Source organism: Anabrus simplex, chromosome 6 (genome assembly GCF_040414725.1).
Source record: "Anabrus simplex isolate iqAnaSimp1 chromosome 6, ASM4041472v1, whole genome shotgun sequence".
In the NCBI taxonomy this organism is placed as follows: domain Eukaryota; kingdom Metazoa; phylum Arthropoda; class Insecta; order Orthoptera; family Tettigoniidae; genus Anabrus; species Anabrus simplex.
This window is the reverse complement of record NC_090270.1, coordinates 260,174,628-260,202,242: the sequence shown is the minus strand read 5'-3', so window position 1 is coordinate 260,202,242 and position 27,615 is coordinate 260,174,628. Positions and strand designations below refer to the sequence as shown.

The 27,615-nt window shown below is 38.1% G+C and overlaps 1 protein-coding gene across 1 annotated transcript in view; it reads left to right on the top strand.

The window, feature by feature from the left end:
- LOC136875966 (adenylate cyclase type 6) overlaps nt 1-27,615 on the top strand; it is a 364,554-nt gene that overhangs the window by 208,767 nt on the left and 128,172 nt on the right. Inside the window, exons 17-18 of the mRNA XM_067149581.2 lie at nt 1,783-1,899; nt 8,640-8,795. Of these exons, the coding sequence (XP_067005682.2) occupies nt 1,783-1,899; nt 8,640-8,795 (273 nt within the window). The remainder of the gene's footprint in view (nt 1-1,782; nt 1,900-8,639; nt 8,796-27,615) is intronic.

The window sequence follows — 27,615 nt, the reverse complement described above, 5'->3', positions numbered from 1 at the left end:
TACAAGAATGTTGCAATGTTTGGGTTGGGAAGAATTGAGAGAAAGAAGAAGAGCTGCTCGACTAAGTGGTATGTTCCGAGCTGTCAGCGGAGAGATGGCGTGGAATGACATTAGTAGACGAATAGGTTTGAATGGCGTTTATAAAAGTAGGAAAGATCACAATATGAAGATAAAGTTGGAATTCAAGAGGACAAACTAGGGCAAATATTCATTTATAGGAAGGGGAGTTAGGGATTGGAATAACTTACCAAGGGAGATGTTCAATAAATTTCCAATTTCTTTGAAATCATTTAGGAAAAGGCTAGGAAAGCAACAGATAGGGAATCTGCCACCTGGGCGACTGCCCTAAATGCAGATCAGTATTGATTGATTGATATTGATTGATGGTTCTGTCGTCATTCTTGTTCTGGTGGCAAGGAGGCCACATGCCATTAAAAAAACTTTCAAAAACAGTTACAATTCTTGGAATTGAGTCTACATGTTCCTGACTAAGGTTTTATTAACAGATGAAGATTCAGTTAAAAATCATGACCAAGCGAGTTGGCCATGCAGTTAGGGTCATGCAGCCATGAGCTAGCATTTGGAAGATAGTGGGTTCGAACCCCACTGTCAGCAGCCCTGAAGATGATTTCCGTGGTTTCCCATTTTCACACCAGAAAAATGCTGGGGCTGTACCTTAATTAAAGTTATGACCGCTTTCTTCCCACTTGTAGTCCTTTCCTATCCTATCGTTACCATAAGACCTATCTGTGTCAGTGCGACGTAAAAAAAAAAAAAAAAATCAAGAACAAATTAATCTTATCAACATGAGACCGTCCTTTACCTTTTGTGTATTCATATTTATCCTAGTGTCCTTTCTTTGTTACTCCCTCTTCTGACAACCTGTCATTGAGTTTATTGTATAATTTGTTCCTGTTTATGTTCCTACATTTTTATCTAAATAAGTTGTGAACCATCATCTGTGATGCTATACTCTTAATAGCAATAGTGTGCATGTGACACCAGTTACTTACATATCCAAAATATATGTATCACTGATACTTATGTAGCCTTATTATGAGAAAATTGTTTATAACTATTAGACACCTATACCATACAGTTTGCACCTGGTAAACAATGAGATAACATACACCCAAATAGAGGAACTGGATTGTTTACTGTTGAAATAACCTTCCCCATCTTTAACAGAAGACAGAGGCTGGAATGTACAATATTAGATTGCCTCTTTCCTCCATACAAAGCAATAGTGTGAGTATACTCAGATTTGAGTGTACCCTGTTTCATAAAATAGTTTGTAAAACCAAAACAGCTGTGGAATATTTGATAATTTGAAGGAGATATGCCTCCGTGGCTCAGGCAGCAGTGCACCAGTCTCTCACCGCTGGGTTCCATGGTTCAAATCGCGTTCACTCCATGTGAGATTTATGCTGGAAAAAGCAGAGGCAGGACAGGTTTTTCTTCGGGTACTCCAGTTTTCCCTGTCATCTTTCATTCCAGCAACATTCTCCAACATCATTTCTTCTCTCAGTCATTAATCATTGCCCCAGGAGAATACAATGGGCTCTGGCAGCCAGCACAATTCCTATCCTCACCACTAGAAAGGGACTTCATTCATTCCACTCCTGACCCAATCAAATGGTTGGAAACAGGCTGAGGATTTTCATTTTTTGAAGGAGATATATTTTTTTATACTTTCTGCATTTGTGTTATATGAACAAATATGAAGATGTGTGAACTGTTGAAACTCCAGGAGGATATATTTAATAATTTCTTCTTTTCCAGGGAGTTCCCGAGTTCTTGAGAAACTTGTCATCCAGGGTCTATCAGAATCGAGCTGTTGCTCAAGTGTTGGCATCTGTTGTTCTTTTCATCACATACCTTGTCACTGTCACACCCCTGGTAAGCTCATATCAAACTATGCAATAGGAAAATATTACATTTTTAATGCTACTGTTTCTTTTGGATACCAGGGACTGGATTGCAGGGATAGTTTTGGTCAACATTTCCAGAAATATCTATATGTGGAAACTGTCTGATAACTGTTCAGTCCTTCTTGCATATCGTGTGTTGGTAAATGAGAGTACAGTCACTATCGCACTGACTGTTCCTTTAAAACCCACTTTGATGAATGGATAATCTCAGTGAAAATAGACAAAAAAATAATAAAATTTACCCCATTACAGTAAGTGTTGAAAATGTTCTCCCTCAGTCTGTAGATAAGCAGTGCAGCATATGATGATATTCCCGTTCACTCTCTGCAATTCAGCCTCATGAATCTTCAAAATTTTAGTGTGAATTGCATTTAAAAATCTACAGCACACAAAAATACACTGTTCAACATTTAATTCAGAAGCCACTAAATGCAATTAACCGATCAATTACTGCTGTATAAGATGCAGTGATACTGTACGTTGTACGCTAGCTTATCGTAGACTAGCTGAGACCGTGACATCACTGAGTGAGCTATATGGGTCAGGTGGCTATTGCATCATCCACTCACCCAGACAAGCTGTAGGGAATAACCGGTAACTTGTCTGAGGATTGCTCTGTAGTGTGTATTTATGAATAAATCATCCACCAACATTTGCTATGACCTATGACATATTCCTCTTTAAGACTGGTCAGCTGAGAAGTTGAAATCGCATGAGAAGTCAGCCTGCCAGTGGGAATTGATAATGAAACATTATGTTTGTGAAGTGAACTTTGTAGATTTCTTTATTGTGACAGTGATTGATATTTCATGTTTACATTACTTTTTTCACATGTAACCTGTCCTTGTGGTAGTCCAAATTGTCTGAACACGATTCCAAATGCCATTGGGACCACCACCAATCAGCTTAGCGAACCTGAAAACTGTGGATTCAACACTAATCTCGGTCATTTTGGATGTTACGTTAACCCCTTCTGAACCCCATGCCGAAGGACTTAAACGGCATCCAGAGTGTCACAGTTCATCTCAGTGACTCCAAAAAGCACATATTCGAAGCTAGTATTGGTCATTTTTGGTGATTGTTACATGTCACTCCCTTCCTCCCCACCAACCGTAGGGGTGTCTTCAACCAACAGTATTTTTATCCAGATACAAGTAGTAAGCCATATGTGTAGCAAGTTTGGTTGAGAGCTACAGTATGCTGGAACAGACACATATATATACATCCATAGTCTCGGTCATTTTGGACATTTTCTTTTTTCACCCCTTTTCATCTCCCATGCCAATTGAGACTTGAATGGTATCTTAAATTTCACAATTTACTTCAACGACAACAAAAAGTATGGATTTGACACCAATATTGGTCGTTTTCAATGATTTTTACATGTCACTCCCTCCCAACCCCCAACCGTAGGAGTGCTAAGGGTGTCTTACCATTGCAGTATTTTTCTCCAGACAGTAAGTCATATGTATATCATGTTTGGTTGATAGCTATGCTGGAATTCACACACACGCACACGCACACACACACGCACGCACGCACACTCTCTTTACATAATCTCGGACATTTTGGACATTTTCTCTTTTTAAACCCTTCTCACTTCCCATGGTGATGCTGACTGAATTTGGACTTGAAGCCATCCAGAGTGTCATTATTCATCTCAGTGACCCCGAAAATTATGCTTTTTTTTCTATTTGTTTTACGTCGCACCAACACAGATAGATCTTATGGTGACGGTGGGATAAGAAAGGGCTAGGAGTGGGAAGGAATTGGCCGTGGCCTTGATTAAGGTACAGCCCCAGCATTTGCCTAGTGTGAAAATGGGAAACCATGGAAAATCATCTTCAGGGCTGCTGACAGTGGGGTTCAAACCCACTATTTCCTGAATGCATAAAAACTATGGATTCAACACTAATATAGGTCATTTTTTATTATTTTGACATGTTATTCCCTGCCCACTCCACCCCTAGGGGTGCTAGGTGTGTCTTACTCCCACAGTATTTCTCTCCAGATAGTGTTAAGTCATCTGTGTACCAAGTTTGGTTAAATTTACAGGTTTGCCTATATTCGCCATCATTCTTTATCATTTAGCTTCACCGATATCTATACTGTTATATAAAGAGGTAAAGTTTGTTTGTTTGTAATGGCTAATCTCAGGAACTACTGGACCGATTCTAAAAATTATTTTACTAATATAAATATTCATTATCCCTGATGGTCATGGGCTGTATTTTATTTTCAAAACAATTCAGGGGAGGGGGTATGGGGGGGATATATAAAAATACTAGGCTAACATAGGCAAAATATCGAATTTGTCTTACAGGGACGAGACAAAGCTCAATTTAAGCCCCTTGACACAAGGAACAAAACTCGGTAAGCTCCACGGGCCCGAAAACCCTGTTTAAAGGCCCTAAAACCAACCATTACGGAGATATTGGCACCACACTACCGCTGCTCTAGGAATCGGATAAAGAAATGAACTGCCGTAACTATGGCAACGTCAGCTCCAGTATTCTTACAGTAGCGAGATTAACTACAATATATCACAAAAACCTAACATGAATGAAAATTAGTATTTGGATATTGATATTTGGAATCTCCTTTAAAAATAAAAGAACACAAATTTTTGTTTTCAGAAAATCCACTTAAAGGGTGAGGGGGTGAAAAGAAGTGAGGAAGGAGTTGAATTCTTTACATGCATACACATAATATCTCACAAACTGAAGATGTTACAGACGTTAAAACTGGTACTTGGAATCTCTTTTAAAAATAAATGAACACACTTTTTTTGGAAAATCCACTTAAGGGGGTGAAATAATTAAAAAAGCGGGTGAATTTTTAAAATGATTATCTTCTTCTTCTACCGCTTTTCCCACACCTGTGCGGTTGCAGGTGCGAACTGTGTTGCACATGTGGATTTGACCCTGTTTTACGGCTGGATGCCCTTCCTGATGCCAACCCCGTGTGTAGGGATGTAATTACTATTGTTTGTTCCTGTTGTGGTTGGTAATGTGATGTGTTGAGTGAATATGAAGAGGAGAGTGTTAGGACAAACACAAACAACCTGTCCCCGAGCCAGATGAATTAATCACATGCGATTCAAATCCCCGTCCTAGCCTGGAATCGAACGGAACCCTGTGAACCGAAGGCCTCAACACTGACCACTCAGCCTAGGAGTGGATCTGTTTTTAAAATGAGTATATATACAGTATATCTCATAAACTTAACATGTTACAGACGTGAAAACTGGTATTTGTAATCCCCTTTAAAAATAAAGAAACACGTACTTTTTGTTTTTGGAAAATCAACTTAAGCTGGAGATCGAAAATAAGTGAAGGAGGAGTTGAATTCTCTTTATGAGGATACTTATATCTCAAAAAAAGTAAGATGTTACAGACGTGAAAATCGGTATTTGGAATCTCCTTTAGAAATAAAGAAACCCTTCAACTTAAAGCTCTGTTAGCAGCCTGGTCATCTTAGCCTCAAAAGCCAATACCACAAATGTGGTTTACAAAGAGGCTATGGATTAAAGGAAATGCAATTTTTCTGTGAGTTTTTATACTTTAGGGATTTTCAGATAATGTCTTAGTGCAATACCAAGGAACAATTAATTTTTATCAACTTACCAAATCCTCGCGAGTGAAGCTGTGGGTAACAGCTAGTCTTTACATAAAGATATTAACTGAGTGCAACTCGCTAAGTACAGAATGTATTGCGGGCCAGCGTAGGCCTTCACCAGCAATTATTGGAGTGGTCATTTAGTAATTTGATTTTAGGACTACTCATTGACTGACATATCGATGCCTGATGATTCATTGGCAGGTAATTCTGGAGAGAATAAAACAGAAATAGAGCAAATTGATCCAGTAGAATGGTTGGACAAATTGGACAAAGGTTTTTAGTACACTTTTTTAATATATAGATATAAATGTGAATAATCAGATTACAATTGGGAAACTAAAACAAATGAAAGGAAATCATGTTTTGTCTTCTCAGTTGTATTTTTTGTTGTTTTTTGTTGCATTACCTAGCAGTATAAGAATACAGTTTGTTCAATCATTCATTCTTCTATGTACAATTGCATATTATGAAACATTGTAGGAATTGAATCAGAACAGAAATGTTATAAAATCACATTTTCAAGAAAGAAAGAAAGAAAGAAAGAAAGAAAGAAAGAAAGAAAGAAAAGTCTGTTTTATAAGCAACGTGAATTTTTCTGTAGGTTTTAAGCTTTGCCTCAAAGAGGGTGCCTCTTAAAGTAAGTTGGCCTTCACAAACATTGAATTTGTTATTTTGGTTCTAATAAGAGAGTACCGGTATTAGAAATTTAAACTTGTCCCCTTTCCATAATCATCATAATCTTTTGTACTCTTTGAAAGGCTGTAAAATTAATGTGGAGGTGAAAACAGTGTTTATTTGAGAGGTTACTGATCAAGTCAACAATAAAGAGAAAAATACTTCAAACTGAAAGTTACTGAGAAACTCTCAAAATAGTAAACATGAAAAAAGGATGCTATAATATACAACTTTACAGAAATGTTCATATGTGCTTCTTATAACACATAAAGGCAGTTCCCTTTTTCTTTCTTACTTTTACTGAATAATCTGATTTACATAATAGTAAAGTTTCTGGCTACTGCTTAGAATATAAAGGCAGTATGAATGTGTTTTACAAATAGCATAGTTTTACAGAAAACCATAGGATAAAAGTTGCTTGGCCTACTCTCAATCACTTTCATCACCACTATTCTTGTTGTGAAGCTTAGTTGCTTCATTGACTGTTGCGCGCCTGTAGAGTTCATCATAGAAGATGTACCCATGCAGATAATCTTTTAGCTTCTTTAAATCAACTGTTATTTTGGGGGTGGAACACAACTTGCTGGGTAGAATTTATCTTGAGGCAGAGGAGGAACAGTAGTTTGTGTAACAACCATGAATGTGTGTTCCAAATCCTCTCCATTGACAATGCTGACTACAAATCTTCCCTTTTTATCATGGCTATAAGCAAAGTATTTATAACTGGAAACTTTGAATGGCTCCCTCTGGCCATGTGGAACTCCTGGGCAGAGTAACTCATCACTGAAACTTGTTCTTCTATATTTTAGGCCACCAGAATTTAAAGTACAAAATGTCTTCAGTACATACCACATTTACACTAAATCTGCCATACAACTTGCTTATACAATCCAGTTTATTGTATTGTGTGAAGAGTATAGATCTGATTTGCTTGCTGGAGAAGATGTTTAATGCAGCCAAAATTTCTATTGAGGCAGACTCATAACATCACCTGTTTTATCAGTGTTGAGATAATTATATTGGTACATTCAAATTGCCGCAAACTGGAAAATGATGAACCACACATTCAAACTGACCAGTATCTGTGAGTTTCATTAGGAATCATCATCACCACTTTCTTGTGCTTCCTTTATTAAGGAATAAAACCTTGTGGCACACCTTTTATGTACAACCAATTCAGCACCAACGTTTCTTTTTTTTTTTTCAACATCATTTAAGCAAGGATCCCGAAGCTTCACAGAGAGGCTCTTGCACATACAGCATACATCAACTTAATGCAGCCTATATGAACAACCACAATGCGTATGAAAATAATCAAGATAAAAGTGGTATTAAACTGTTTTAGCAAGTACTGGAACATTCTGTACATGTCCTCTAGCAACAAGATACACTTTCTCCTTACTGCCATAATGTATTCTTTTATCATTAACCTACATATTTGGTTGTGAACAGCTTCATGAACTGCATCAGGTACAGCATTTTCACTCTGAATTTTACCATGCGTATCATGAAGTAACTTACTTACTGCTAATAATTTGCACAGACTATCTACAAGCTTTTTGTTGTAACATGTAGTGCGATGAATGCTTTCTCAGACACTGGCAGTTTTGTTTTGTTTTTCTCATAACATAAAAGGCTTCCAGAAATGCCTTATAATTACTTGACATGGTCTCTAATGGCCCTAAATGAGAATTTGACCTGTAATATTTTGTCTCTCTCTTATCTGTTAGGCCATGAAGTTAAGTGTTTTGTGTGTTCTTAAAGTCTAAAGAATAAAAATATCCCAATATACTATCCTGTTGAATACCATTGAATTTTTTGAGGCAACCCAGTCTACAGTTATAATTATCTCCTGTCTTAGCAGCAGCAATCGGTTTGCCTGAGTAAGAAGTACTACGTGTTCTTCTTGTTGTTGTTTATCATTTTCTTGCACTTCCTTGGTACATCCTTCTTCTACAAAATAATATTTTGGTAGAATGCATTCGCCTGTTGTACACTTTTGCTTATCTCCATATCCAGCCGAGCTGAGTGGCTCAGACGGTAGAGACGCTGGCCATCTGACCCCAACTTGGCACTTTCGATCCTGGCTCAGTCCGGTGGTATTTGAAGGTGCTCAAATACATCAGCCGTAAGTCAGTAGATTTATTGGCATGTAAAAGAACTTCTGTGGGAGTAAATTCCAACACCTCGGCGTCTCCAAACACCGTAAAAGTAGTTGGTGGGACATAAAGCCCATAACATTATTATTCTCTATATCCAACCTTGCATTTAGCATCAGTTCACTCCCTATGTGTTTGAAACCGTACATAATTTTAAGATATGAAGCAGTATTAATTAAACAGATTGTTATGACTACTATTTCTTTAATAGAATTTTCCTCATTAAAGTTGTTATTGTTGATATCTGTTACAGTGTACACCAGACTTTGAACTCTGCTTGACTCCAACAAAGGTCAATGTGTCTCAGCCTACAACTATAACATACAATTTCACTGTTCAAATCAAAATGGCATACAGTCATGCTGCACTGTCCCCCTGTCAATCGGAGAACAGTCTACATCTGGGTGATGTAAGCAGACCACACTTTATTATAACTAATTCAAACTGTACCCTCTCAGATGGATTTCAAATAGTGAGTGCATGCTTTTTATTGCTTACAATTCCTAGCAACAGATGTGTACTTTCTATTGAACAGCTGAATCGCCTCATGCTAAAAGTACCTCAGTCAAAGCTAGTTTTGAGAAAACTTAATAAAACTGTCCCTGGCTAAAATGAAACACCATACAGAAAGGAAGAAACCATGAAAATCATAATATTTATCAGCGAATGGTTAACAGTTCATGCATATGTGTAGAATTAAATTTGTTCTTTCAGTTATCGTGACGTTCTCTAATGGCCCTAAATGAGAATAATAATAATAATAATAATAATAATAATAATAATAATAATAATAATAATAATAATAATATGGACCTGAAAGCACAAATTACAAATTAGGGAGTGGATTTTTATGAAAGTACATATTATTTTGTGCATGTTTTAACACAAGTTACATTTATTATTCCTCTTGTGTATCCCCAAGCATTAAAACCTAATCTTATTCCACATAAAAACATATTTTCACAATTTTTTATGTAAATACATATTTTAATAAAATCTATAATAAGCACATAAATCAGTGTTATACATTACTCAATAAAATTTAAGATGCTACTGTGTTATAAAATGGTGCTCATATTCTTATTTTATGATTACGGTCTTGTTTTTTTTTTTTTTTTTTTTTTTTCTTGTTTTTTTTTTTAACAGTGTATCTTATGTCATATTTCTGAATGTTGTGGCTATTTATGGACTTACCTCTGGAAGTTCGAAGACCTGCTGGTCACCGAATGCTAGCATTCTAAGCACCCCAGTGAAAGTCTACGAGGGCTTATGGTTCCAATCTGTAGCTAGCTTCAGGTCTAACTTTTAGATGGCGCTGGAGGTCATTCACAATGTGTAGATAGTTGTAGGAAGATTCTGTAGATGGCAGGCAAGTAGGCATGAAAAGAACGATTTTAATAATTAAAGGCCGTTTGTCTCGAAGTGAAGTATGTCAATTCTAACCTCAATCAGTGGGCCCTTCTGACAAAGAACTAGTTGTATAACATCAAGTATTACAGAGATAATATTGCTGGATTGCACTGAATCCGACTTTATCCAATCAATTAACTTTGTTTGAACTAATGTTGATTTTAAGTGATACCGGTAGTTTCCATGGTGCTACAGTATTTGTGTTGTTTGAATTCCAAGTGCCCATGTGCTTGTGCTGTAAATATTTGTTCCTTGTGCTTGTTCCTTTGGCAGTCCTCCTGAAATCCTGAATTTCCTGTTTGAGTACACCTCAGGGGCTGGAAGCTCAATGGTCCTGTTAATGTATTTCTATATATTTCCTGTCTCAGTGCACTTAATTCTGTTATTTTTATTTTCATGTGGTACTTGGATACTGATGTGATACCCATATATTGTGTATGCTGTGCTCTGGTGTCTTACTTTAGAAGGGATTTATTATTTGTCATAATATCAGCTTTGTCATTCATTTCAAGGTAAAGATACTTTGTAGTATGAGGTTATGCTCTCAATAACATAGTGTGCCATACGAACTAGGGGGTATCAGATCATTTTTTTTTTTTTTGCTAGGGGCTTTACGTCGCACCGACACAGATAGGTCTTATGGCGATAGATCATTATTTAGGACATAGCAAGTACTTGAAAATAAAAATATATGAATTATAATGTATTGGGACTGGAAATAGTAGAACTGCATTATAATCATCATAGAAGGGGAGGGGAGGTTTTGATGGGAGGGATGAAGGAGGGGGGGAATACGATTGAGGGTGGTGGGAGGGGTGGTGAGAATAACCGGATGCGCATTAGTACGGCGGAAGTCACCTCTCTGTGCTATCTGTTGATAATAAAAGTAAGGTATTGCACAGAATGCGTATTGCGGTACAATCTCTGATTCCAAACTGAAACTACAAGGCACCATCTGTCTTGGAACCAAAATTTATTATTGACTTTCATCTCTATTCTGTTATATCCTCTTTGATTCTGACTCGCTCGTATTAGTCAGCCAGCTCTCTGGTTTTGTTTATAGAATGTCAGCAAAAGACAATCACAGAGATATAAGGTGGCAGAGAATACCATAAATTAAACTGCGCACTGGGGACTGGAACGATATTCTTGGTGGGATTGTGTCACTTCTAAGAGTAAAGTTAGTTGTTTAGGTCCATATATCATTCCCATGGTCATGTGATTTTTCTGAATTTCTAAGAGAGAAGAAATTTTTTTTCATTGTCTTGCTGCTATTCTTTTTTATTGAAACAGTGATTCACCGTAAATGCATGTGTAACCTGCAGAACAATTCCGAAAGTGAAGTCGAGTACAAGATTGTATCTTCAACAATACATAGAAGAACTTAAGAACATTTTCACTACCGATGGAAAAGTATTGTTTTTGCCAACCATGTGGTAAAACAGTAAGTGCAGATCAACGTTCTCAAGTAACCCAGCATTTGTCTGGAAATAAGCACATTGCAGCTGCTTTGCATATGCATTCGTGACAATTACTAATGGATGAACCAGCTACTTCAAATGTAGGCCCATCCAAATACTCCCAGTTATTATCTAGATTTATGCATAGCATTTGTTTGTACCGACATTCCTCTTGGCAAAATAAATAATCTGGGACTGCAAAATTTCCTAACAAAATACAGTAATTTTGAGCCTCCAGACAAATCCACATTAAGGAAAAACTATCTTCCAAAATGTTACGAAGAAACTTCACAAAGAATTTGGGCCATATGTGATAGCAAAAAACTGTGGGTGAGCATTGACGAAACCACTGATTCAAGTGGTAGAAAATTAGGAAATGTAGATGGTGTATTGAACGACAAAACTGCTTGTGAACATTCTTATTTGCTAGCATGTAAAGAAGTACCTGCTGCAAACCACGTCACTGTAGCTAGGTTGTTTAATGAAACCATGCACTTACTTCGGCTAAAAGTTGTAAAATACGACAATGTATTGCTTCTACTTACTGGTAGTGCAGCTTACATGCAAAAAGCAGCCAAAGGCCTTCCTGTAAGCTTTCCGAAAATTATATGCGTAAGTTACGTAGTTCATGCTCTACACAGGTTATGTGAAAGTGTACGGGCTCAATATCCGAAAGTGGATAAATAAGTGTCTAATGGCAAAAAAGTCTTTGTAAAAGCTCCCTCAAAAATCGATCTGTTTAAAGACAAAAACCCTAGGTCTTGCATTTCCTCCTCTGCCTATTGTCACGTGGTGGTTTACCTGGTGTAGTGCAGTGGTATACTACACAGCCAATTTTGAAAGTTTCACATCAGTTGTAAATGCACTAGTTAAAAACAACATATCTTCAATTGAAATTCTTCAAGAGTTACTGAAAGACAGCTCTTTGAAAAGTGATTTGGTGTTTATATCTGCCAACCTAAGATTCTTGTGTAAAACCATAGACATACTTGAAAAATTCACTAACCTGTTATCCAAAACAGTAAAAGAAGTGCGGGCTGTTGAAAATAAATTAGGTTCACCCTCAGCTTCGCAGGTACAGGGACTGTTAAAGACCAAATATCAAAATGTGTTCTATAAAAACGGAGGGTTTAAAAAAATGTGCAAAATTGCTCAAGTATTGGATGGTGCTCATGTTGGTGAAATTGAAGGCATATGTGTTAGTGACATTCCTCTCTTTAACTATGCACGTCTGACATCCTGCGATGTGGAGTGATCGTTTTTGCAGTATAAGGTGTTCTTCAGAAATAATTGGCATGCATTTGTGGTGGCCAATTTGGGGATGATCTTTGTTGTTTACTGCAATTTTTTTGAGACTACTTCTTGCAACTAATATTCCAGTGTGTGATTGGCGAGTACGAACTGGTACAATTTTTTCAAAGATGATAGGTTTTCATGCTAAAGTTAAACAAAACATTACCTTTTTTATAAGTGCCATAATATCCAGTCAGGTACGTCAAAAATTAATATACTGTACTGTACTTTTCCATATACAGACATCCATTTGTCTTAAGGAGCTCGTTTGGTAGCACCATATTTTAATTTTTAAAAATTATATTTATTTACCTCTTGAATGCAAGTGGTTATGTGATATTTAAAGCAGAATATTTTTAAATTTTTATCACATAATTTTAGGTTTTAAGCACATAAAAAATAAATGTTTTTTACTTTTTTAGCACATAAAAATCTGCTCCCTAATTATGTTAGTCAAATAAACCATTATTGACCATAATTAGTCCTCATGTAGTCTTTCTTAGCTTTCATTAGTAGGCCAGTTCATTATTTCATCTTGGGAGTTTTTTAAATTACAATTTGCTTAACGTCGCACTGACACAGGTAGGTCCTATGGAGACAATGAGATAGGAAATACCTAGGAGTGGGAAAATAAGCGGCCGTGGCCTTAATTAAGGTACAAAATGGGAAAACACGGAAAACCATCTTCAGAGCTGCTGACAGTGGGGTTTGAACCCACTATCCGCATGGCTCTTAAAAGTTTTGATGCTTATATGAAATATGTCAGAACCGAGCTCGATAGCTGCAGTCGCTTAAGTGCGGCCAGTATCCAGTAATCGGGAGATAGTGGGTTCGAACCCCACTGTCGGCAGCCCTGAAGATGGTTTTCCGTGGTTTCCCATTTTCACACCAGGCAAATGCTGGGGCTGTACCTTAATTAAGGCCACAGCTTCTTCCTTCCCATTCCTAGGCCTTTCCCATCCCGTCGTCGCCATAAGACATATCTGTGTCGGTGCAACGTAAAGCAAATAGCAAAAAAAAAAAAAAAGTCAGAATTTGCCCAATGTCTTGTCGTTCTCTATATGCGATTTTCTATTTTACGCAATAAAAATATCACACGAGAACACTTTTACGTATTCTAAAAACAACTTTATTATCGCTACGAACTTATCCTGTCAGATGAAGAAAAAACAATCACTCGTCACAAAAACAATCTACAAAGAAAAAATATATATGTTTCACATCAGAGACCTAATGGTGCTGTTCCTTGACGCCATATTGGAAGTCTGTGTGTCCGTACGTCCGCACGTTATACGTCCATGGACACGAAACATAAATATAATAACATAATAATTTCGGCTCATCATAAAACTTCAAAATACGAGTATTGAAGGTTTTATCATAATTAGGATACCTGTCCTACGACAATTATTCCCCCCTAAAACCTTCAATACTGATTCCGGACCTTTCTGTTTCTAGGTCTTAAATTATACCTAGAGGTCCCTTATCTCCATGTCTTCAGTTCTCTCATCCTCCAATGTCGGTACCGACACATGTTGATCCTCTCTGGAGTTCGTGTCCTTCTGGGGTCCTTTAGAGAGTTCCCACTCGCCGGTCCCTCCGCCTTCTGTTAGGGGTTGGGGTAATACCTTTAATTCTGACGTATGCACCTTCGTCGGCGGCATAGTTTTCAGAAGATACACACCATTTCCCAACTTTTTCTCCACCTCAAAAGGTCCGAGCCATTTTGGGGCCATCCCAGCGTGGAACTTTTGATGCTTGTTGCTGAGGGGGTGGTTTCGACGAAGAACTAGTGTTCCCGGTCTGAGCTCCGTTTCTTCCGGTGTATCGTTGTTCTCGGCTTCTCTCCTGGAACGCTCTTCGGCTTGGCTATGTGCCTGTTGCATTCGCTGCTGGTTATGTACATACCATGTATCAAGACCCTCCGGTTCCTCCTCTCGTCTATGTATGAAGTCCCAGTCGCCGGTTCTCTTAATTGGACGTCCAAGAAAAAGTTCTGCGGGCGAGAAACCTGTGACGCGATTAATCCGCTGTCTGATGGCCAAAAGGGACTCATGTAGTTGTTGGTCCCACTTGGTATGTTCTTTGTCAACCAGGTGAATTCGGAACATCTTCTTCAGCTCCTGATTTCTCCGTTCGGTTGGATTCGCTTGTGGGTGGTAGATTGGTGTCGTCCAGTGTTCGATTCCCCATTCTAACAAAGTTTGCAACCACTGCCTCGAAGTGAATTGACTACCATTGTCTGTGAGTATACACCGAGGATATCCATAACGACTGAAGACTTCTGTCCTTAAGAGGTGTATGATACGTCCCGATGTAGCTTCGGGAATGGCGAATGCTTCCACCCATCTGGTGAATAGGTCAGTCACCATGACTATTCCCGTTTTTCCCCGAGATGTCCTTGGGTAGGGTCCCATAAGGTCAATAGCGAGTACCTCCCAAGGTTGATGGGGTCGTCGTCCTCTCATGCTGGTACTCGCCTTCTGATTGTTCGCCTTAGTGTGAGCACAGATAACACATGCTTGAACGTAGTTCTTAATTTCTTGACGCATGTGTATCCAGAAAAAACGTCGCCGAATCGAAGAATATGTTTCCTCTTGACCAGGATGCCCTGCTTCTGGATCATCATGATATTTATTCAAAATCCTCGTGGTTTGCGACTTCGGGATGACGATGACCGGGGAAGATCCAGACAGATGTGAAATGTATTTGAGTATGCCGTCTTCGAGTCGGAAGTTCTTATAGCACATCTTAAACTGGACTGGGACAGCTTGACGATTAGTGCTGCGTTTGCTGATCCAGGATTTCATTCGGTTACAGGACATGTCCTCAGTTTGCCATTTCCTTATTAATTCCAAATCGATCTCATTATTCCTTCGATGGATAGCAAGAAGCACATGATCGGTTTGAGGCCCTTTAGCTGGCAGAGGGATCTCTCTCTCTAATAAATTCGTCGCTGATACCTGCCCGTCCTCAGGATTTCTTGATAGGCTATCCGCCGCTTGATTGGTCGCCCCAGGAACGTGACAAATCTCGAAGTCAAAGTCGGCAAGGATCAAGGCCCATCGCATGAGTTTGGACTTCGATCCAGATACTTGGTTCAACCACTGAAGTGAAGAGTTATCCGTAAATAGCCTGAACTTCCTTCCCTCTAGGTAACCTCTAAACTTCCCGACAGCCCACACCACTGCTAATGCTTCCTTCTCGGCTGTACAATAGTTTCTTTCGGAAGCAGAAAGTTTCCTACTGGCATACTCAATTATATCCTTGCTTCCTCCTTGTTTCTCGTGAAACAGTACAGCCCCAAGACCGACGTCACTCGCATCCGTCTGTAAGCAGACCTCCCGGTTTGTATCCAGATAGGCTAGATTTGGAGCATCACAAATAGCTCTTTTTATCTCCTGGAAGGCTGTTTCTTCCCTCTGAGTCCATTTAAATAGTATGTTCTTGTTGAGGAGGTCGGTTAACGGAGCAGCTTTCGTCTCAAAGTGCGGCACAAAACTACTGTACCACCCGCAGAGGCCTAAAAATTGACGTACCTGGCGTTTCGTTCGAGGTCTTTCTTGTTCTTGAATGGCCCTATTCTTTTCAATTTGTCTCTCTAATCCCCTGTCCGTCACTACATGACCTAAGTACTCCACCGAGTTTGATGCGAATTGACACTTCTTGACTTGGCAAGTAAGTCCGTGGATCCTCAGTCTTTCTAATATTCTAGCTAGGTGTTCCAAATGGTCCGAAAATGTCTTGCTATATACGAGGATGTCATCCAAATAGACCTGACAGAATTCCCCTGTATATCCTGATAAGACTTCGTCCATCAGACGCATAAAGGTGGCTGGAGCATTCTTAAGACCAAATGGCATGACTCTGAATTGATAAAGTCCTCTTGGGGTACAAAAAGCAGTCATCGGTCGAGATTCTTCTTCGACTTCGACTTGCCAGTAGCCAGAGTTTAAATCGAGGGTACTGAAGACTTTTGCCCCACTCACTTGCTTTATCAGGTGGCGTAGATCCGGCATGGGGTAAGCATCGGACATAGTCTTGTTATTAACTTGACGTAAATCTACACACAGTCGGTAATCCCCACTTTTTTTCTTAGGCAATACTATCGGAGAAGCCCATCTTGATACCAAAGGCTCAATCAAACCTTGGTTCTCCATTTCCTTGACCTTCCTTATTACAAATTTTCGCTTATCTGGGTTCAGTGGGTAGGGCCTTTGTTTGACTGGTGTATTATCCTTGCATGTTATTTTATGTTTTACCGTTGTAGTAAACCCGATTTTATCAGTGATGACCTCCGGGAACTTATTCAGTAATTTCTCAAGATTTTCCTTCTCCTCCACCTTCAACGGTCCTGTTTTCAGTTCCGCCCATACCTTGGGTTCTACTGTTTGTGACTCGAGAGCTTTATTTTCAACCCATGCCAGTCTACATCTTTTCCTATTACCAAGGAATATTTCATTAGCTGTGTAATCTATCACTACCCCATATTTAGTTAAGAAGTCATGTCCTAAGATTATGTCAGGTATCAAATCCTTGATAACCTTTACTGGTATGTCTATGACTTCCGAGGAGCATTTGGCTCGAAGGAAAGTACAACCATCAATCTGATAATGTGTGTGACGAACTGCCCCTCTGACTGTTTCCACCTTATCAGGACGGATGGGTTCTAAAAATTTAGCCACATTCATGCTCACAAACGAGTGTGAAGCTTGAGTGTCAAGGATAGCGATTACCGGCTTATCATCAATCGTCAAATTAATAGCCGGGTGGGGTGAACTAGGCTCATCACTACAAATTTGACCAATATATTTACCTTCCAGCCAGGTGTCATGTATCTGGGGATGCTTCATTCCGGAACCCTCCTTTCCCCAGCTCGAACGGTCCCAAGCTAGTTTTCCGGACATTGTCCCTTAAAATGCCCGATCTGCCCGCAACGGTAACATTTCTTGGGTATCTCCGCTGTTGAGATTTTCGTTCTCGAGGGATGGTAGCTGGTTTCCTCGTCCAGTTTTGCTACGATGTGACGGAGCTCTTCAAAAGTTTTTGGTTGTGCCACTTTAATAAGTGATCGTACCTTATCATGTAGCAGCTCGATTATATAAGGAACGCTCGTGTCAATATTTTCTTTTTCATGGACTCGTTTAAATAGTTGGAGTTTTTGAATTATGAAAGTTCCTGCTCTCATCCCACTGGTTTGTGTTTCTGTAAGGAACTTCTTTTGGACCGACGCTTGGACAAACTCTGAGTCAAATTTCTGGATGAATTCCTTCTTAAATTCCTCCCAGTCGAGACTGAGCCCTTTTATATTCTGCCACCAAGTCCCTGCTGATGCTTTTAGTTGTTGGCTGACAAGTTGTAAGTATATCTCCGTAGGTATATTCGTCCTACCTAGTAGAGATTCTTGCCTACGGAAATGTTTTCTTCCAGGGTTGAAAGTTTTCTCTTAACCTCAGATTCAAACTTCGTAAGTTTCCGGTCTACTTCGGTTTTAAACTGGTTGGATTCCCGCTCGATTTCGCCAATCTTTTTTTCGACTTTGTTTTCCAAGGTATGCATTTCATTTGCTACTTTGTCTACATCTAATTCTACGTTGTTGATTTTATTATTAATTTTTGTAATATCTTCTTTCAGATCTCTTACCAAGGAATCGATTCGGCCTTTTATCTCTTCAGATTGTGTCCCGATCAAGGTAGTTAGTTGCGTAAGCATCCGGTCGTTGGCTTCCTTCTCCGAGACGACTTCAAAATCGAAGCTACCTGGGTCTTCTTCATTTTCGATCAGATCCTGTCGTAGTCTCTCTTGTAGTTCCGACTTGCTCCCGGCCGTCGGTAACCCTCGGGATATCAGCGCCTTTCGTAAAATCACGACGGTCATTTGATCAATCTTCATCATTAAACTTCCAATATCCTGTCACGGTCGCCAATTTGTCGTTCTCTATATGCGATTTTCTATTTTACGCAATAAAAATATCACACGAGAACACTTTTACGTATTCTAAAAACAACTTTATTATCGCTACGAACTTATCCTGTCAGATGAAGAAAAAACAATCACTCGTCACAAAAACAATCTACAAAGAAAAAATATATATGTTTCACATCAGAGACCTAATGGTGCTGTTCCTTGACGCCATATTGGAAGTCTGTGTGTCCGTACGTCCGCACGTTATACGTCCATGGACACGAAACATAAATATAATAACATAATAATTTCGGCTCATCATAAAACTTCAAAATACGAGTATTGAAGGTTTTATCATAATTAGGATACCTGTCCTACGACAGTCTTGTATTCTAGTATAGTATTCTTTAAAGGTATTTTGCCTAATGGGTAAGCTGGTGGTCAGTAGCCAAAGATTTTATAGCATAATACACTGCTTTTCTATGTCTGTTTCTATGGCAGAAACGCATCAGACTGAAATCCTTTTGGCATGAGAATGAGCATATTCAATGACTTGCATGATTTATGTACATGACAACATTGGATCTACAGTAATTATTTTCATACCTCTGTGGATGACTGGTAGAAAATTGCCTTCAATTATTATTATTATTATTATTATTATTATTATTATTATTATTATTATTATTATTATTATTCCTGTCGTTACGGCCATCTACAGACCTTGTTATTTCAGCTGTCCTTTTCCTTTTCCTTTCCCTTATGTTTGGGATTTAACTTTCGCCCAGTATTCCTGCATTCAAATCGTATGCTGTTCCTTCCTCGCTTCAGTCTATGTTTTGCTATTAGTTTCGGCTTTTCTTGGAAACCACAATGCTGTTGGAGTTTCTTCTTGAGCGGAATATGTTTCTGGATATCCTCCTGTCTCTCTCTACTTCAGTGAACCACACCTCTTTGGTTTTTTTATTGAGAAATGAATTAAAGATCCTATTGCTCAGCCTTGTAGGATTCATACGGGCAATGTGGCTATAGAAAACAATTCTCTTCCTGTGAATGGTGTCTGTGATATTTTCTACATGTGTGTAGAGTTCATGATTATGTCATCTTCTAAATTCACCATTGTCTCTGGTTGGCCCTAGGATTTTCCTTAAGATCTGCCTTTCTTTTATTTCTAATTTCTCGATCAGACCTTTCCTATAAGAGTAAGGCATTCTGCAGCATATTAAGTCTCTGGTCATATTACTGTGCAGTAATGTCGTATCTTGGCATTAATAGATATAGATTTCTTCATGTAGACAGTTTTGGTTAGTTGATATGCCATTTCCATTTTCCTGATCTGTGATGTAAAGGCTTCTTTCTCAGAAGTACTCGAATTTACCCACTCTCCAAGATATTTCAATTTCCCCGTTCATTTGATTTTTGCTTCTCCTACCTCTAGCATTCTCAGTGCTGACTTAATATTTATTAGAAAGTCTGTTTTCTCGAAGGAGATCTGGAGTCATGCCTTTGCCGCTTGTGTCTTCAGCTCATTGATTTGTTCTGCAGCTATGTCTAGTGAATCAGAAAAATTTGCAAGGTCATCTGCAAAGTCCAAGCAATCAACATTCAGATTCATATTTCTGTAGCGAAGCCTGACCCTTTTTTCAACACCTTTGTGGCTCATTCCCTTCCTCCACTCACGGATGACTTTCTCAAGTATGACTCCCATCCTGATTTCAAAGGCATCTGAAATCTCTCCCATGAATTTCACTTTGGAAGTGGTGTTAGTAAGAGTCTGTTGGATAATTGCTCTTGTTTTATTATCTGGGCCAAATTCTTTCAGGATTTCGATAAGAGTGGCTTGGTCAATTGAATCATAAGCCTTTCTGAAATCTACAAAGGTGACTACACATTTCTTACTTCTATTTTCAGGTAGGAGATGATAAATTAAAGATTCATGATTTGTTTGGCACATGAGCGTCCTATCCTGAAACCTCCCAGCTGCGAGTCTAACTGTTCCTTTGCTCTAGTTTGAAGCACTTTTGATGGAATCTTGTAGGTTATTAAAAGCAGAGAAATGCCTCGATAATTGTTCATGTCCATTCTGTCGTCTGGAAGTTCTTCAGTTTCCCAAATGTTGCAAATTATCTCCATTAGTTTATCTATTGCCTTGTTTCCTGCACTTTTCCATATTTTGGCAATTATTGATCTTCCCCTGGTGCCTTGTTCTTTAGCGAATGTATGATCTGTCTAATTTCTTCTTTTGTGGGAGGTGATGAATCAGAATGGGCATGCGCATTGTTTCCAAATGTGAAACTGGATTCTGGAGCTTCGCAATTGAGGAGTAATTTGAAATAATTCACCAGGTCATTGTAGGCAACTTTACCATCTTGTCCCTTAAAATGTAGACTTGGTGAACTTTTTTTGCTGAGATTCCGTTTGAAGGTCTTATAGAAATCTTGAGTATTGTTCTTCTTAAAATCATCCTCTATCTGTATTAGCTGGTTCTTGTTGAAAGCACACTTAACCCCTTGGATAGTTTTGGCAGCATGCTTTCTTGTGTTTAAGAGTTTTGATAGATTGTCCTGATTCTTCTGTGAGTTCCATTTCTGCCAAGCAAGCTGCCTTTGCCTCAAAGTGACATCACATGCGCAAATCTACCATGGATGTTTCTTGACTAGTGCTTCTTGTAATTGCTCCCAATTATCTGGATCTTGATACTCAAGCTTCTGGGTGAACTCTATACTTGTCCCATTAACAAAGTCAAACACAACTACACGTTAATGGCAGTAAAACACGAACTAGTAGTTACCATAAATTAACTAGTTCATCAAAGAACGGGAAGCGAGTACAGACACTGCAAAACACCACTTAAAATAAATAAGGAAGGACTTACCAGAACTAGTGGAGAGGTGTCCCAATTAAAACCATGGATTAAGAACAACTGTACCTGATATCAAAATACTAAAATTAAAATAAGAACATGTCTTACCTTGAAAAGAAAAATATAATACCTTTATTTCAAGAAAACCAAATTAAATTAAATACCATAACAGAGAAAACGTCCACCAATTAAAGGAAACTTAATAGTCTATTTAAATTAAGTTAAATGACAAATTGGAACGATTACTAACGTGGTCGACCAACTAAAGAAGAAAATATTAACTTAATAATTAAACAAGGTAATTATTTCAGAAACCTCAAGTCTCAGTGAAACTGGATAAATCAAGATTATTTCTTTCGGTTTCAGAAAGGTAAAAGTTCCTTATTACTTATCCTATTAGAATTTTAGTTCATTTACACAACATAACGACATGATTAATCACGGAATTCTCTCCAAGGGAATCAGATACTAACTCCACACATTACCATCAATGAAAAACATACTACCACAAGTACCAAAGGGAGAAATATAGATATATCTCACTCAAGATAGAGAAAATTTCAAAGGAAATATTAAATGCTAAAAAACATAACTTACTTTCACCCAAAGTAAATGTAACATGATAAGCATTAATATGCATACAGAACATGGTTTTCTAGTATAGATATCTATATATTTAACTTAGTTTACAAGGAAACCTGAATAAGTTTAAAGACACAATCAATGAAATTTAAAGCCAAGACAGGAAGATGAAACTTATTTAGGAGACCAAAAACGCCTCAAGTCCGAAAAATAGTTTTTCCCAAACTTATAGACGAAGTACTGAAGATCAATTTCACTTAAGAACATGAAGAAACAGGTTTTCTAAAGCTTGCAAAGATGCGTTACCGTCAGTTCGCAATACTCACGTCGACACAGTTATCCAATAGATTTTTAAAACATCCAGACGGCCTGGAGACATTTCCAAAAAATGCTCTGAGGGCAAGAGAGAGCCCTCTCACACAGATTATTTATCCATAATCCATAATGTGGACCAAAATCTGGTCCTGCAGGAGACACCAAGCACACCAGCGATCCATCTCACTCCAACGACTAGACTCTAACGGCGGCACATGCCCGCTAGATGGGGAAGAGAGAGCTACCGAGACCGAGAGCTCTCAGTGGTTAAGGGGCGGAGCATCACAGTAAGAAAACTCCGAAGAAGATAGCAGCACATCCTAGGGATGTTTCAAACCTTAAGAATAAGGCATGATATCGAGCGCTAGGCTCGGGGAATATATGAATTAAATAAGACATGAAATGACTAGAAAAGCGGGGTAAGATGGTTTGAAGAAAAATTAGAATAATAGGACACAGATTTCAATGGCGATTAGCCCACAACTAAAATGTTAGGGGAGAAGGTAAATGAACATGACACCATGGTGTCATACTGGATCTAAGCTTCTCTGCATCAAACCTGTTGATTTTTTCCACTTGATCTTCTGAGTGTTCCGTGGAAGAAGTGTTACTTTAATCTTTGAGAGATAATGGCCTGAGTCAAGATTTGCACTTCAAAGAACTTTGACGTTCTGGATCTCCTGTTGTGCTTTCTTTGCGATGGCAACATGATCTATTTGGAACTTGCCAAGGATGAGGTTTGGGGATGTCCAAGTTTTCTGTGCAAGTGTTTGAAGGCAGTTGATTTCAAGATCAGATTAAATGTCTTGCAAAGTTCAGTGAGCCTCACTCCATTTCTATTTGTTCTTCGATGAGAAGGATACTTTGCCATAATGTTCTGGAATTTTACAGAGGATGTTTTCCAGTTCCTCCCAGAATTCATCTGTTCTGTCTGGATCCATCTTATTTGCCTTATTGACTGGAACATGCACATTTACGATAGTGTAGATTTTGTTCATACTTCAAAAGGTGAGGGTTGAGACTCGGCTGTTAGGAAAGGATAAATCTGTGACTGGAATTGGGGAACCTTTTGTTGACAATGAATCCAGTACCAAGGTGAGGTGTATTTCTTGCTACACGGTTGCCTGGTTTACTCTTTAAGATCCTGTAACCCTGAGATTCAAAGGCATGTTCATCCATAAATCTCGTTTCCTGAATTGCTGCAATTAGGACTGGATGTTGTGAAAGGATGTCAGTGAGACGTTTCAGTTAGCCAGGTTATAGCAGTGAGTTCACATTGAAAGTTGCAAAGAAGTTCTGTTGCTTGTGTTTGATCTTGTATTTAGGAGTGTCCGATACCTCCAAGCATATAATACTGTACCATTACGTTACAGTTGAGATGGTCATTAATATGGAGATGCAGCGGATAAAATGGTGCGGAGCAGCTTCAGGCGGCATAAATATATATGAAGTGTATCCATGTGGCATGTTGATCATAATTAGAAGGCGGAGACTTAAAAAGTCCGGCGAGAAAGAAAAGAGTTTCTTAGATAGAACAACTATGGTCCTTAAAATAATAATTGAATTCATTCTAGTCTTAACTACTTTGTAAGAGAAGACCACATTAAAAAAGATAGCAATTTTTATTGCGAGCTAAGAAGAATATTATCAACGCGTGAGAGGAAGCCGTGAGATAATATACGTTAGAACGAAGGATTTAGTTATTTACATCTGCAAAAATAATTCAAGACAAGAGGAAAACGTATTCACTTCGTTTAAAAATATTGAATAAAGAAAAGCTACGGACCAGTAAAAGATTGGAAAGAAAGGACCAGTCGCATCATAATAAGTGGGCAGATACCGTCAAAAAAAACTGCAGAGATATTATTCAGAAGCTCTAATCAACATTCAGTAGGCGATATATTTGATGAGAACAAGCCTATTTGGAAATCTATAGATATTTAGACTACTATCTTTGAGTATTAAGAAATACCAATAGATATTCATACGTCCTAGAAAGGTTAAAATGGAAGATCTTGATATGTATTCTGCTCGATTAATGTTGTCTTCTTATTGCATGGACACCGAAGTCATGATGAAGCACACTTAAACTGGTGGAGGAAGACTACCTGCGATGCTTTAGCTCAAGCCAGACTGCCAAGACCGATCCCCAGCTGTGACATAAACAAGGACCAAGGCTGATTGCTCAGAGATGTCATAAGAAGCGAATGGAAGCCAGCAGCTGACCAGTCGAGACGAGATAAGTAATAAGTTTCCAAATTACCAGTTCAAAGTTATTTGTAGTTGTTGAAATATAATAATAGGAGTGCAGAATTGCCTACAAATAAATTATATGTGCCAGGAAGTGAATATCAGTGCAAGATTTTAAGAAATTAACCACAAGCATGTGCCAATTTGAGTAATAGTTATACCGTGCGCGTAAGATGATTTTAGGTTATTGTAAACACATACGGAATGTGAATATCGATGTTTATGTACCAATCTACTTGGAAAGATCATTTAGCATTGAACCAGGCGAGGTTAAGAAGAGAGTCTGTGAATTACAGAGTAAAACCTGGATATTGCAAAGACCAGATCAGCAGACATGGCCATTATGACTGTATTATAAGAAGAAATGGATTAAATATTGGGAATTCGCGGTTGATAAGAGGAATTTGTTGTCGATAGACTAGTAAACCATAACAAAGAGGTTGTTTAGAAGAAATGAGATGAGAATTTATATATGCAGATGAGTCTGGAAGAAGAGATATATGAGAATTATGAAGTAATAATAGTATTGGGAAATATGAATTATTCTTTGTGTAAGCAATGGTTGGAAGATGTTGTTACGGATTTATGTGTTAGTTACGGTTATTGTATAGTAAATAATGCCGCATGCAGCGAGGTTAGGTCATGCTCATATCAATATAGAGGTACAGTCCAAGTGATTAATGGTCGATTGGTAGTATTTACATGAGAGATTATGCTAGGTTAATTGAATCTCACATACGTTATGGAGTAGATATAGGGATATGAAGGAACATCGCCTAGCAGAACAAATGTTTCACAATGTGAATATAGATTGGTCAATCAATATTGGCACAGCGGTAAATGATCTAAAAGTTTATTTTAATTGCAGTAGCACATAAATATGTAATCGCGCACAGCACGACTTTCATAGTTTGAACTGATTGGTAATTCTATTAATGGCACTTACTGATAAAATATTGGATTTCTACTGGTATGTACGAATGAATATGATGATAATATCCTTGGTATTAGTATAGACATAGTTATTTAAAGTGTGATGACATTTTGAAACCTTACTTAGGAAACTTATTGTTTATCTCGTGTCTCAAAAAATTTAATACAAAAATCCAAACAAACTAAATATGAAGAAACACTACTCCCTCCTAAAATAAAGATTCAATCCTCATTTGCCCCATGAAATATTTGTAAAATGATGAACTGAGATGATTCAACAAAGTAATAACAAGAAGTTGTGAATTAAAGGTTATAATTTACCCAGTTTCAACTATGTTAATGGAAGTAATTTATATATTCAAGTTAAATATGTAATGTAACTGCATTTTCTTTTCTCTACAGCCCTCAATTCGACTTTTATTTTATTTAATATCATATTAGCATGCTAATAAATTAGATTTAGGATAATTTCTGCATTTTCTTTCTGAGAATAGGTAATAATATGTAGTCATAAGGTAGCATAAGTGCTAATAGTAATAATTTATGATATGATATGAGCGATGTCATGGATAATTGCTTGGTTTTGGGGGGTTGAATGATTAATATGCGGATATCTTTACTCTTCAACGGAACCTGCGATCACATTAATATATTTTGAGGACTAAGTTGATATATTTTTACCCTGAGTAGCTAGCTGGAACATGTACTTCCTACCACTGTACAGGATTTATGCGATCACATTAATATATTTTGAGGACTAAGTTGATATATTTTTACCCTGAGTAGCTAGCTGAACATGTACTTCCTACCACTGTACAGGATTTATGCAATTAACCCCCGTTCTTGAGAAGATGAGTGAAAGAATGATAGGTGGAAGGGTGTAATACCAATATAAATTATCCATTATTGGACATTATAAATTTTCCAGCTAACTCATTCCTGGTTGCCAGCATTTTGCCCCAGTGTGCTATGTTGGTTAATATTGGTATTATAAATTTACTCATTTGGGACAAATATTTCAGGTTCCCTATGGGAATCAACATCTATATCACCTTCGAGCATGTTGATGCAAGCTCCCCAGAATCCAAAAGCCTCCATGCGTCACTGAAAGCGATGGTGGATTAGGTACCACATGGGGTAGTAGCTTCTGCTGAACTTCCTGCCATGCTTTTGACAGTTGACAGTTGGAAAGCTTTTGATTGGGGCTGGTGATGTTTCACACCAACCAAGTTACTACCAAGGTTGTGAGCCTTGGAGAGAGCTTAATGTTCAGCTCAGGCTGGCATTTCGTCATGCTTTGGTTTTCCCGCTGGTACTTGGATGACTGATTGCAGTGGTTTCCCACTGGGCAATGGGTGTGCCACGTCCCTACACCTTATTATTATTGTCATTTTTCTTTTCTATTGCTTTAACATCGCACTAACACATAGAAGATTTTCAGTGGTACAAGGAGGGGAAAGGGCTAGAATCAGGAAGGTGTAATATAATATAATCATCATCATTATTTTTGGCAACTCCCTAAATCATTTTCTTGTATGATTTACAGAAAAAAATATTAAATATACCAGAAAGGAAGCTAGGAAGGAACAGGAACATACAGTACATAAAAACATTTGGTCAGTTTGAGAAGAGAGATCAGTAGAAAAGAATGACAAAGGCCAACTCAATGTCTTTTCATGTTGTAATTTTCATAGATGGGGCCCTCTCATTACCAATATCACTTCTTGTAGTTCTCCTCAGCCCTGCCAAGCTCATTTCTGTTTCTAACTTCATCACAAGGAGGAACATCTTCTCTCATAGAAAGAACCAGTCTTGATATGCCTATGGGGCTCTCAACTTGGAAGAGTCCAGTGGCAACGAAGGGGTCCCTAGCAGAAACTAATATTGTTTCCGCTTACTAGTGCCAGGCTCCTCTTTCTTCCAACTCCCAACAGTATTAGATTTGTGAGGCCTAGGGTGTTTTCATCTAAGAATAATAACTTTGTTTTTAGACCTACTCACTCCTTTAAAGTTTGGAAAATTCATCCCACAGACATCCTTTTACATGCAGGAAAACCTACCAACCAACACAAGACTGGCATATTTGAAGAGAAACACATTTCTACACTTAGAACTGACATTAACACTGACAAGGTTTATCTGAGTTAGTGGTATGCTTACCATGTTTGCATAATTTATTATGATATCAAAATATATGAATGAACAATGTGCATTGTCTT